Source organism: Phyllostomus hastatus, unplaced genomic scaffold, assembly GCF_019186645.2.
Source record: "Phyllostomus hastatus isolate PE091 unplaced genomic scaffold, TTU_PhHast_1.1 phas_contig_86, whole genome shotgun sequence".
NCBI lineage: Eukaryota > Metazoa > Chordata > Mammalia > Chiroptera > Phyllostomidae > Phyllostomus > Phyllostomus hastatus.
The window spans coordinates 32,359,230-32,372,806 of NW_025333977.1; the positions used below are offsets into that span (position 1 = coordinate 32,359,230).

Below are 13,577 nucleotides of genomic sequence, written 5' to 3' on the forward strand. Positions count from 1 at the left end.
GAAGGGCCCAGGATTGAAGCAGCAGCAGGACAGAGACTCAGTGGGGCTGCTTTGGCTGTCCAGAGACGTCGTGGGAAAGCAGCGAGCCAAGGCGGGGCTGCTGTAGCTCACTGGAGAGTCGGAGAAAAGGGGGCCTTGGAGACAGGTTCAGGGGTCAGCCCGGGACAAGCTGCCACTGCTCTTGGCTTCCCTGTTTGCATGTCTCTCGGGGACCCTTAGAGTTTAGGAAAAAGAAAAACCACTTGAAAAGAACAGCTTGAGAAGGGCGTGCTGAAACTGTCCTTGAATAGAAACAAGTCCGTACCAGTTCCACAGGTACTAAGGCTGTCAAATAAAGAAAAAAAGAAATGAAATGAAAAGAAAGGAAGGAAGGAAAAAGGAGCTTCTTAAAGCAATAGAATAACTCTGAGACAACGAAAGACCTTGAGATTCTAAGGATCTGCTGCAAATCTGAAGCATCTTCCATGCCATCTAAAGTGCTAAATGCTTGTCTGAAGGTGTGCGGGCCCAGGATGAACCCAAACAGGAGTCACTTGTGGACTCAGTCACTGCTGTTGTGATGGTGAGCTGAGAGATAGATAGATCTCAACAGTTCAAAAAAGAAAAAAAAAAAAAAGACTGGGTGGATTGAGAAGGAGAGAGGGCACCGGAATGAGAACTCTGCTTCTTGGTAATGAATGGATGCCAGGCAGAGATGCTCCAGGTGGCGAGAAGGTGCCCACCCCACACAAGGAGATTGAGACTCAGAGACACACTACAGTGACAGCTGCGGCCACCCCGTTTCGCTGAGGGGCAGATTAACCACCAGCCACTCGGGGCTGCAGACAGCCTGCAAGGATGGGAAGCACTCCAGTGGGGGCTGGTCAGGGCAGAGGCAAGGGGTAGGCTTCCTGAGACCAGGAAGCAAAGGGACTTCTGGAGAAAGAAAAGTATTTCCAGGGCCACGAGAGAGGGAAGGTCAGCAGAAGGGTTTAGGGCTGGATGAGAAGGGACCTCTCCTCTTAGAGTCAACTACTGGGGCAAAAGGCAGAGGAAAGGGACTGGCCACAAAAACAGAGGAAGGCCTTACAGCTCAAGCCAGACAGCCAGACAAGGGAGGGCTGGATGCAGCCATTGGAATGGACTGAGATTCTGGCTAATCTATTTGGGGCTGTGCCCCAAAATGGGCTATGATTTAGACCGTAGAAATTTTTATGCAGAAAAATTCAGACACTTTATCCTGTGATTTTTTTCTGAGTTTTGTCTGTTTGATTTTGGCTTTCCCTTGCTTTCCCTCTAAGAGTTCTTTATATGTTTTAGCTGCATAATTGTATCTCAAGAAGATGTATTCAGCCATAATGCTGGTTAAAGGTGATTGAGAAACAGTCTCTACACTCAGGGTCTCGAGGAGGAAGCTGAGGAAATGGCTGATCTACCCATCCCTTGTTTGGGGAAACTCATTACATGGGCTTTCTAACTTTCTAAGAAAAGCAAAAGAATTTCCAGTGCTGAATGTTCTTTGGAATCTATAAGCAACGTGAGAGTATAGAGGAGGATAGAAGGTCTGGGATTTTATTTGTCCTCAGGGTCTACTACTACTGACTTAAAAAGCCAAAATTGCAGATAGCAGAAATGAAACTTCCAATTTCCTAAGTGTGCAGAGCTGATGACCAAATAGCACTCTGAACTCAATAACTAAACACTCAAGGCATTATTAGCACACCAACTACTCAGCTTGTTCACTGAGTGGCGACATGTCTCTAGAGCTGGTAACAAACGGTCCCAACTCCCATAAGAGCTGTGCTTCCATGACGTCCTGCGGACACCAGCCGCACAGGCCAGCAGGGCAGTGCCTAGCATGCACTCTAGAGGCCCTGATTCCAGACCCACATGAGGCGCCGTAAAACTCCGAAATGCACTGGGGCTCCTGGTGGCAGCACGTTCAAGGGGAGAGTGAAGTTTAGCATGCCCAACTTCCTGACTCTCTTCCGAATGACAGCTAAAAACTTAAGAAAAATACAGTTTTGTCCTGAGTCAAAAATTTGTAAGGCCAACTTTGTTCTCAAAGTTGTTCCTGTGGCATGTCAAAGTGGAGAGATATATAGTAAGGAAGAGCAGATTTGGCAATACCTCTCAATTTCTTAATTTTAGATCTGAATCTTCAATAAAGTTTAATTCTCTTCTCCTGTAGCTTATTTGACCTTGTTACCTCAGTACCAAAGGGAATGACTTACTATCAGATGAGATCGGGCCCATTCAGGGTGGTGTGGCTGCAGACAGAATGACTTACTATCATCAACAGGCCCAGTTTATGCTCTCCAAATTCATCAGAGTTTTAGAGAAATGCCCAAATAAACATGCCCAAGAGTACTGACCCTACAGGAAAGCAGGTGAGAATTCAGTTTATCTACCAAACCTCTCCCATGAGTGTGGTGCTGATTGCAGGGGGAAGGGGGTATAAGGGGACTACATGCTAATGGGAAAAAATTACAATAAAAAATAAATTTTAAAAAATGCCACTTCCAAAGAAAAGGGGTGGGGCTGGGTAGGGCAAAGGAACTAGTTTTTAAGACAAGTGTAAACACTGACTGTGGTTATTTGAAATTAAATTAGTACTAAGTTTTGGGGGAACTGATATAATATTTTTATAATTAAAACTGTTTTTATTTTGAAAGAGAAGCAACTTAAATAGGAATAGACACAAATTACGGAAACCCACTGTTTTTAGGATGCAAAAGCTTAAGACTAAAGGCAGGACAAAATATAAGGGAAGAAAATGGGACTCAATCATATTTCCTTCTTAGCTACTCTTGTAACAGGTCAAGAAGAACTTAAAAAAAGAGAGAAAGAAGAATTATTTTATCTCTGGCATGCTGGCAGATTTCAGAGAGGCATCCTCCCAGAGTGCTGAGGTGAGAGAAGACACTGGGAAACGGAAAACCATGAGCAGTAACAGAGCCTGAACACCGCACTAGAAGGGCAACTTGAGGTGCCCCTGGGGAGAGGACAGCGTGAGGCATGGAGGATGATGGCGACAATGGCTGCTGCCGTTTGCTGACTGCTCATCATTTGCTAGGCTCCGTGCTTGTAAAATCTGTACAAATTTATTTAGTCTTCACAACAACAGGTCTTAATGGATGAGGAAAGACATTTGGGAGTGGTCAAGAAGCTTGTCCAAAATCACAGAGTGGAGACCTCAGCGCAGATCTCTCCGACCTGCTCACCGCCATGTGGCAGGGCCTCCGAGCCCCATTTCATTAATGAGGGGCCCAGCACAGGGGAGCTGCCCCAGCCCTCTGCAATGGGAAGCACGCTGTGTAGTGGGAAAAGTGCCAGGCTGGATGGAGGTTGCCAGGTCTCAGTCCCAGGTGGAGGCTCTCATATGCCCACCTGGCCTTGAAATGGGGCACAAAGCCCATGAATGCTCGGGTCCTCACCTGACAGTGCCGCTGAACAGCACTGGCTCCTGAGGAATGATGGAGAGTTTGCTGCGGAGGTCGGCAAGGCCAATCTCACTGATTCTCACGCCGTCGATCTTGATGCAGCCTCCAGACAACTCCACCAGGCGGAAGAGCGCCATGCCCAGGGAGGACTTCCCTGGTGAGTGAGGAGACAGGTAGAAAAGGGCTCATGAGCAATTTACAAAACCGGTTTAGGCAATCCTTGTTTCAAAGGATTAACTCAGATAATGTATAAAACGATTGCCAGAAACAGGGGGGAAAAAAACGATGAACTTTCCTCAGCTACCAAGCACACACATTTAAATCACACAGCTTCCGCCTGAGAAGGAATTTAAAGGACCTACATACTCTCCTGAGAGTGAAATGGAAAAATGCTTCTCAGGCAAAGTGAGGAGAATAAAAGTCTTAGGACGAGGAGCTGGGGGCAAACCAGAGGACATGCCCCCCACCTCCTGTCCCTTAATGTAGCCGAGAGAGAAACAAGACAAAGCCTTCCATCGCCGCAGCCGCAGCCGGGGAGTAGGAGAAGCTCTGGGGTGAGCACACAAGGGAAGCAGGCCCTGGGCTGAATGAATGAGTGGCTGTGGGTGGCTCTGCCAGGACAGGGAGCTGTGGGTGAAGAGCAGGTGTGGGGGGGTCAAACAATGGGTTCGGTATCATAGTGACAGAACAGCTTTTTGTTTTTTAATTTTACTTATTGATTTTGAGAGTGGGGAGAAGGGAGGGAGAAGACAGGGAGGGAAACATCGATGTGAGAGAGAAACCCTGATTGGCTGTCTCTCATATGTATTGTGGGTGGGCACCGAACTTGCAGCCCAAGCATGTGCCCAGACTGGGAATTGAACCAGTGACCTTTCGCTTTGCAGGACGGTGCCCAACCAACAGAGACACACTGGTCAGGGCAGAACAGCTTTTTTTAATCAAATCCACATTTTAAGTTATGTAAGTAATTCAAGAAGATAACATCAATCTCTCGCAATCACTACAGCTATGTTCAATGTATTTCCTTGTAGTCTTCTCAGAGGTGAAATCATACCAGGCACACAACATTATAATTACCTTTTCCACTCAACAGCACATAACAAGCATCCAATCATATCACTACTTTCCAAGATAAAATTTTGGTGGCTGCAATACAGTCTATCATGTGAATGTACTCTTTTGTTTTTAATCCTCATCTGAGGATATGTTTTTATTAGTTTTAGAGAGGAAGGGAGAGAGGGAGAAGAGAGAGATATCGATTGGTTGTGTCCTATATGTGCCCTGAAAGGGGATTGAACCTACAACCTTTTGGTGTGTGGAATGACACTCCAACCAACTGAGTCACCCAGCAGGGGCTGGATGTACTTCTACTTATCCAGTCCTGTAACACTGGACATGTAGTTTATTTAGAACTGACTATAATAATGTTACCACGCATGTCACTGCTCCAACTTTGCTCCTGCCTCAGACGACTTCCTTGGACTAGACTCTCAGAACTAAAACTATATCAAAACATACAAACATTGAAAAACCTCTGTCTAGTGCCCCCTTCCCCTAAATCAGTTTGACCAAGTGCTAGCTACCTTTCCACAACTCAAACCCACTGCTTAGATTTAGAACTACAGGATTTTGGCTGTTAGACCACATTTCCTTGGCTGGGTGCTGGATGCCTACCCTCCTCCGGCCCCCAGGCTCTGGAAGACCGCTCAGGAGACCCTCATGACTTCATCCATTCAGGGTACAAACACGTACCTTGCCCCAGGGTCTGCAGCCACATCCCTGCCATCCTTATGTATCCCCTGGCCGGCCCCTGTCATGGAACCTGGAGAAATGTCCATCTTCCTTAAGCAGAATTCCCCACATCCACTTACCAAAAATAAGCTGGGAAACCCAAGCCCATGGAACAGGACTGTTGTGGATAAAGCCTTCTCCTAAAAGTGACGGGCCTTACTCAGGGTTGGGGGGTCTGGTGAGTGGCCCCTTCCCCAGGAATGAGGGAGGGGAGGGAGACTCTCCCTCAGTGCCAAGGCAGTGGCTTAAGATCCAAACTCAGAAAGGGATGGTGCTCAAATAAACAGGTCAAGTTGTTAAGACAAGACGCCCAGGTTTGGAACACTGGGACTGAAGCTACAGCTCCCTGAATCTCTGGGAATGTGCTGGTACAAATGGCAAGGAAGCCCTTGCAGCCACAGCAGGACCAGGGTCTGTGAGCCTTGGCAGAAGCTTATTAGGACTAGAGTTTAGACTTTGTAAGTCAGGCTATTTATAATGATTTTATTTTTCTTGTTTATTTCTCTTCTGTCACTGCTTATGGTTTAGAGAAGTCTTGGTGAGAACTTCGGTTTGTCTTACTCGTGTGAAAGGGAAATCGCAGGGAGGGGCACCAGCCAGAGCTTTTGGGAGAGCAGGGCACCCTGGGCGCCGACAGGTCACAGTGTCCGAGGGAGAGTGCGGGGTGGGAGCCCTGGTGTCAGTCACCCTCCCTGGCTGAGCATCCTCTTGCCAGTGCAAAACACCTAGAGGCAACAACTTGTTTTGACGTGAAATAATTCCTTCAAGCGGGAAGCAGGAAATGACTTTTTCTTTTCTTCCTGGCACATTCTTTAAAGCAAATTGGCCAGAAAAGAGGCTGGCTTCCCGCCCCCCCCCCATCCCCCCATGGCAAGAAAGAAAGCTAGAAGAGTTCTGATGAAAAGGAAGCTTGGAGGCCAGAAAGCTAATGAGAACTGACCCGAAGAGACCTCTTCCACAAGGGTAGACAGGGGTGGGGGCAGGGGACAAGACTCAGTTCCTGAAGCTCTATCCAGGACGAAAAGAAGGAAGGGATTAAATTACTGAAGTCTTGACCCTAGGAACCCAAGGGGATCACACAGCACACTGCTAAGAGTCAGAATGAAGTAAAATGCCTAAAACAAAGGCCTGTTCGCTAGTTCTTTGCAGCTGAGTGGGACCAAGGAACTAATTTCTGTCTTTGAAGGAATGTGGTCCCTTATTTGGAGCCGTGCTGGCCTCTGACAGACAGGTGGCTGCACTGGCGGCACATCACGCAGACCCCACCCGCTCTGAGTGCACGGAAACCGGGACGCTCACTGCAGCGCCCCTCCGCGCAGCGAGCCGCCCTCAGCGCCCTCCGGCTGGGACTTACTGAGTATAAATCCACAAAATAGAATTTCCTGTCATGCTGCAAAGAAACTGTGTCTGAGAACATTAACTGACATGGACAAGGGTTGGTGGTTTTAAAGGCAGGCCGTGAAACAGTGAGTGCAGAAGGACCTCATTTTTGTGAGTGCCCCTGCTGCCAGGACGCACCCAAAGGACAGCCGCTGGCACGCCCACAGCCAGGACCTCCGGGCAGTGGGGTTACGGGCGCCTTTTCCCTTCGCAACTTGCCGCGTGTTCCACGTGTTCTGCGGTGAGAGTGTGTACTTTTATGATTGCAAGAAGCACTAAATGTTAGAAGGGCAGGGCTGAAAATAACCCTAGAAAAGTGGTTTCGGTGAGGCCTGAGACACTCATCACTCATCAGCAGGGGACTGGTCTGAAGGGATGAGATAGTCACTAACTCCGACAGGCTCAGAAGTCTCGCCAGAGAGGCCTTGGAGTGCCCTTACCGGATCCCGTCCGCCCCACGATGCCGATCTTCTCCTTAGGTTTGATGGTGAAGGATACTTTCTTCAAGACCAGAGGCAGATTTTCTTGGTACCTCATCTCTGCATTCTCAAAGGTCACCTCTCCTTCCTGGGGCCAGTCAGCAGGGGGAGCCTTGTTCTTGATTCTGGCAGGTGCTTCCAAAGAGAGAGTCTGGGGAGACAGAAGCAGCCCGTGCAGGCCCACCACAGGTTCTGGGGGCTTTGTCATAGAGAAGCAGACCAGCACAGCCACAGCCCCACACAGAAGCAGCTGTAGCCCTGGCCCCTTGCTGTGAAAGACAACCCCCCCCCCCCCCAGGCAGTAAGTGCTGAGATAGAGACAGAGCTGGATGGTTTACAGTGGCTAACTACTACGCAGCCACTGGGGCAGCGCAGAGACTTTGGAACTGCCTTCTCTCTTAAGGAATTCTTCCACAAAACGGCCTGGGAGGTCAAGGATGGGCAGCGTGAGGCCTTCTATTCCTCTTCAACCCAGCATTTTGTACTGGAATTCTTTGAAAATAGTCCACTCACGACAGGATTCCCCCATTAGGAAACCATTGGCCTAAACCCAAAGAAAAGTACCATTGACGGAACTTTTAATCAGATCCTGGCATTCTGACATATCTCAGTCAATCCAGGAGACACAGACTCTGATCCCAATTCTAGGTCTTAGATTCTCATCTGCGAACTGTGGGACTGGGTCAGACTATCTTGGGAAGCCAGTTCAGCTTTAGAGTTCTATGCAATTTTTGTTATCAACACTCAAACTGAGCACTGTTTTAAAACTTTCTGGCAACTAGTCATGGGGCTCGTAGCCTTCTAGGGAAGAAAGGGCCAAAGACTGTAGTGCTCTGGGGGGCGGAGCCAAAAGTCTAAAACTCCAGGCTGGAAGGACTTGTGCTGGGACAGGCATCCAGGTTGGGGACACACAGGGGTTTGTGCAGGGTTGACGCTGTACTATGGCAGACGACCCCCGGCCCCAACCTCTCCAGCAAGAGACTCTCAGCAGCTGTGGTACTAAAACAAACACTACGTATTCGTATATACACCCACGAATCCTCCGCAGACCAGAGCACTGGGCAAAGAGGCTAGTGTATAAATATAAGGAGCAGCTATTAGCAGATATATTTATCGCTGTGTGCCATTCTTTTTCAGAATAATCATTTGTAAGTTTCAGAAATATCCTATGACTAACAAGATAATGAGGTTCACTGTCAAAACAAGTCAGTGAAGCATGTCTCTGCTAGAAAATGCAGTATACACAATATACTGGTTCTTAACTGGAAGGGCAGTTTTTCAGCAGTATGCTTATAAGTGAATTACATGGAACTTGAATTGTATTCTTCCCATGTAAACAATAATATAAATGCTGATAACGTCTCTGGGCAGCTCACGAGGTAGGTAACACCTAAGAACTGAGTTAAATTGGAGAATCCTAACTTCTCATGACACTGCTTCCCTCTGCAGAAAACTGCTTTCAGAGTACCAACAAGGACACTAGCAAGATGCTGCCCCATGGCAAGATAGCAGGATTATTTGGGGAAGGTGGGAAGAGCTAGGTAATCTCAGTATCGATTAAATTAACTGGTTTTTAAACTATGAGTGTGGTTTAGAATTAGCTGTGGAGCTGTTAAAACTCCAGAAGCCAGGGTCCCACCCAAGACCTGCTGCGCCCGGACCGTCTCCAGAGAGAGGCCCACGTCTGTCTCTGCCTCAATGAGGAGCAACAGCAAGCCCTGAGGCCGTGTCTGGTTAACAAGTGAACCGGGCTGACACGCACACAATACATGGTTTTATACAGCGTGAGAAAAATGTTACATTGGTCGGCTTAACTGAACTAACAAGGTTCGGAACATTTTGGAAATTAGCTGAGGAACAAAGAGTTCTGAATCACACAATTCACAAATTATTTAGAAACTCTTATGCTAATTCTCTTCTCCATCCCCACAGGCTGGAGGGACTGCTGGCCCTCTCCTGTGGGGTAAGAGACGACAGAGAAGACATGCCTCCTCCCTGCACATCCACCTGAGGCAGCAAAAGAGTAAAATGACTCCGTGAAGGGTGAGAGGGCAGCGCAAGGCCTGTCGCAGTCTGACCTGGATGTAGTGGTTGATCCTCTCCACTGAGGTGAAGCGAGCTTCTGTCTCAGTTGCCAGTCTGACGGTGAACTGGAACAGCCCCGTTAACTGACGACAGAAAACAAAAATCCAAGACAGAGGTCATTATCAACACATGCCAGGCCAATGCTGGAAAACCTCTTCCACCTAGGGGACCACAACTGAATCATAAGAACTAACTGGGCACAAAGAGCTTCTGGTTTTAGGAGCGGAGTCCTTCTGTAAACAGCAAAGACAATGCCTACTGCCCCCAGTCATCTGTAGTTCTCTGTGAGTGCAGGTGGCACTGTGGTACAGCTGGCTCTAACTTCCCCATGCCAAAGGCTTTCCATCTATCTTTACAGGTCCACCAACAGGTTTCTGTAGCCTCATACTTGTACCTGCACCTGCCACGGGAGCCACAACAAATAGAGATACATGTCAACCTGTGAGCCACTAGTGGGACGCTTCCAGGAAAGTCGACTAAGAGAGGTGGGCTGGGCAGAGTGCGCACAGAGCCCACGTGCGCTTCAGCCTGAGGACTCTGCGACTGCCCATCCGACAAGTCTGCAGGACGCGACAGACCCTTGGTTTGGAAATCTGGGAAGATGCGTGTCTCTTCTCAGGTTTCCTCTGACTACTTCTTTGTTTATCTTTTCCATATGGAAAAACAACAAACTTATACAAAGGAGAGAGGACTGTATTATAAACACCAATGTACCAAACATACATCTTAAAAAAACTATCAACTCACAGATAATATTGTTTCATTTATGCCACCCCACCCTCTGTTTTATTTGGAAGCAAATCCCAGATATTCTATCACTTCATCCACGAATATTCCAGCTTATATCTTTCTAAAATATAACCATAATAGCATTATTCAATATGATGATGACATCTAAAAAATTAATAGTAATTCCTTAATATCCTCAAATACCTAGTCAGAGCTCAAGTGCCCAGTTGTTCTTTGAGCTAAAAACTTGAAACCATCCCTAAGGACCATCCCTAAGGACATATGTAACAGCATCAAGAAAAGCAGGAGCCTGAACATAACTTGCATCTAAGAAGCACACTGAGGAGACAGTATATCTTAGAAGACAATAAAGAGGCCAGAGATGGCAGGATGGTGAAACAGAAACTTGTAATTAAAAGACTACTTGCAAAATCACCTTTGTGAAGAAAATAGCACTTATTTCTTAAGCACATGCAACAGATTTAAATCCCTTTATTCCTATATACCACTCCGCCCTCTCTCCCATCCTCCCACCCAAGCCACGCCCAGTGGTACCTGTCAAAGTGAGAAGCTCTAGGAAACAGAGGTTAAGTGGTAGCTCAGGGCAGTGGCCCCTGTCATGCCTCTCCCAGGCCAATACAGGAAAGACTCGAGGAAGCGAAGGTGATATCCCGCTCCCAGAGACTGACCTGGACAGCGTAAGAGATGGCGAGCCCGGCGTAGGCCGGGGGAATGTGCCCGTGCATGAGGACGATCATCAGCCCGGTGGTGGTGATCAGGGCGATGCTGATCAGGTCGAGCCGCACAGCCAGCCACCGCATCGCGCAGGTGAACAGGAAGAAAGGACTTTGGTTGTTATCCAGTAGCTCCTGGTACCTGTGAGGAAGGCGGAACAAGAACAGCAAATGAACTACCACCCAACCCCGGTCACGGATAACATCAAAGCTCTGGTGAATAATGGACAGGGTGGGGGGCGCTAATATTTAAGTACTTCCTGTCTGTTGCTAGGAGAGTGATGTGGAAACTTCAAGAATGCAGAGTATCCCATGCTCCACATGCAGGAGGACGTGGGTTTTCTAGTTTTACCCTTTCAAAGAAGCACATTAAAGATGGTTGGGGAAAGGGAAAACTATCTACTGTAACAGCATAGGAAAAGCATGGAGGAATGAGACCAAATAAAGAAGCTGTGTTCAATGTCAGAAAAATGTCTTCGGTCAGGGGTCATTTTCTCAAAGAAAGAGAGGTTACAAAGGCAAACAGCAGAAACAGCCCAAGGCCAGGAAAAGGAAGCTCTCAGATTGGATACGGTAAAGTGGAAGTTGCTTGCTGACACAGCATGGCTAGGCAGAGCAGCACCCATGTGCCAAGGCCATGGGACACAGAACCAGGAGCTAAACCAGACCAAAAAGATGCAGACAAGCTCTGCCAGTGACGGGGGAGGCACTGCTATCTTAGGGGTCTGAGAGAGCAGGTCAGACCCCAGCGGGGCCACACACAAGTGGGAGCCCAAGGTGGGAAGTCTTTCCAGACAAGTGTGCTTCGCTTTAAAAAAAAAAAATCACACTTCTTCCTTAGCAGAAGGTATGTGCTCTTTAGAGAAAATTATAAAATGAGACCAAGAAAGGGAAAATGCAAAAGTCCAGTAATCTTATCAGTTAAAATGACTTAATACCCAGCTGCATTTCCTTCCAGCACTTTTCCCAAAGCACTAAATGTACATGTGTGTGCACACACACACACACATACACAGTTATTTTAATCTTTTTCACTGAAAGTTAAGATTATTTTTCTGAGTTGTTTAACCTAATCTTTTTACTCTAGATTTTCTTTTAAAAATTAATCACTTAAATTTTGGAATAGATAGTATATGAATAGGATGCACTACTTAAAAGTATAAAAGTTTCACCATGAAAAATCAGTTTTTCTCCTCCCCATTCTCCAGCTACCCAGTTCCTCCCCAAGCAGCAGCTATTGGGTAGGCCAAAAAGTTCGTTTGCTTTTTTCCAGACAATGGCTCTAATAGCACTTAGTTGTCTTTAACTTCATTCGAAACAGTTTTGTTAGATTGTATTGTGACAGCTGTCACATCAGTGTGCATTTTTTAAAAAAACTTATCAAAACTGGTGAATTTCTATGTAGCCATTTTAATACTGATGGAAAAAACAACATTTTCAGTGTATTATGCTTTATTATTTCAAGAAAGGTAAAAATGCAACTGAAATGCAAAAAAGACTTGTGCAGTGTATGGAGAAGCTGCTGTGACTGATCAAATGTGTCAAAAATGGTTTGCAGAGTTTTGTGCTGGAGATTTCTCACTGGACGATGCTCCACAGTCAGGTGGAGCAGCTGAAGATAATGATCAAATTGAGACATTATTTGAGAACAATCTACATTCTACCACACAGGAGACAGCTGACATACTCGAAATATCCAAATCAACAAAGTTATTGGTAAAAATGAAACATGTGTCTTTTATTTTATGGAAAAAACCATACAGACTTTTTGGCCAATATTAGTTTCTCATGTATCCTTTCAGAGATATTCTAAATATCACATATACAAACCCACACTTAAATATTATATATACAAACCCTCTGTTTTAGTACACTTAAAAGGAAGGAGAGCATGTACACACATCATACCTTGTTCTCCACTAATGTATCTTAAGGTCATTCTACGTCAATGGCTTTAGAACTGCCTCATGTTTTTTCAGGGCCATATAACATTTCACTCCATGAGTATACCATAGCTACTTCTTCTTCTTAAAGGTTTTATTTCATTTTTAGAGAGATAGAGAGAAGGGAAGGAAGGAAGAAAGAGGGAGAGAAGCATCTATGGTTGCCTCTCACACACCCCCAGAGACCTGGCCTGCAACCCAGGCCAAGAAACAGACAGGCAGGAGAACTTCCGGTTTGCAAGACGACACCCAAACCACTGAGCCACACCAGTCAGGGCTGCCGCAGCTTCTGCATCCAGTCCTCCGCTGAAGGACTTTAAGTTAGTTCCAATCCCTTGTTAGTACAAATCTCCACAATAACTATCCAGGTACCTACATGGCTCATATAAACAATATTCAACAACTACATAAAATGTCAGTCTAATATCAATGATTATCTTTTGGTGTTCTAAAAAAAGCAAAACTCTATCAACTATGGCCAGTAAACCAATAGACTCCACATCTGTGTCTTTGTCTTCTCATCTGCTCAGAAGGGAGTTCCACCAAGCAAGTGAATTTTAATCAGAGATCAGTAAATCACTAGTACTCTTAGTAATGAGCTTGGTAATCCCCCATCCTGACCGACTAACCTGTGCAGAAACTCGTGCCCTTTGTTGTAGGCGTGGATGGTGGCGAGGCCCTGCACGCTGGAGGTGATGTGGGACAGGAAAGGGGACTGCGTGATATTGTCCAGACGCTTCAGCTCTCGAATCAGGACCCTGGAGAGAGAATGAGTTCTGAGTCAGAGGGCAGAGAGCAACTCGGGCGCCATCCTCTCTGCGCTGGAGGACACGAACCCTTCCTCTTTACCTGGACACTATGTGCAAAACTGCAAAGAGGATGATGAGGGGCGCCACAGCCACCAGGAACCACGGGAAAACCCCTGCGATCATTCCAACACAGAAGAACACCAGGATGACGTTCTGGATGAACATCTCTGCCTGGAAGGGCAGCCGCACGTCAACTGGGGACATC

The 13,577-nt window shown here is 46.7% G+C and overlaps 1 protein-coding gene across 5 annotated transcripts in view; it reads right to left on the reverse strand.

Moving 5' to 3' along the window:
- Window positions 1–13,577, reverse strand: part of ABCC5 (ATP binding cassette subfamily C member 5) — a 77,871-nt gene that overhangs the window by 5,832 nt on the left and 58,462 nt on the right. For all 5 annotated transcript variants that reach the window (XM_045850919.1, XM_045850920.1, XM_045850922.1 and 2 more), the window contains 6 exons: window positions 13,413–13,566; window positions 13,193–13,321; window positions 10,576–10,762; window positions 9,151–9,240; window positions 7,034–7,223; window positions 3,417–3,576 (listed from right to left, as the gene is read on the reverse strand). In XM_045850919.1, the coding sequence (XP_045706875.1) occupies window positions 3,417–3,576; window positions 7,034–7,223; window positions 9,151–9,240; window positions 10,576–10,762; window positions 13,193–13,321; window positions 13,413–13,566 (910 nt within the window). The remainder of the gene's footprint in view (window positions 1–3,416; window positions 3,577–7,033; window positions 7,224–9,150; window positions 9,241–10,575; window positions 10,763–13,192; window positions 13,322–13,412; window positions 13,567–13,577) is intronic.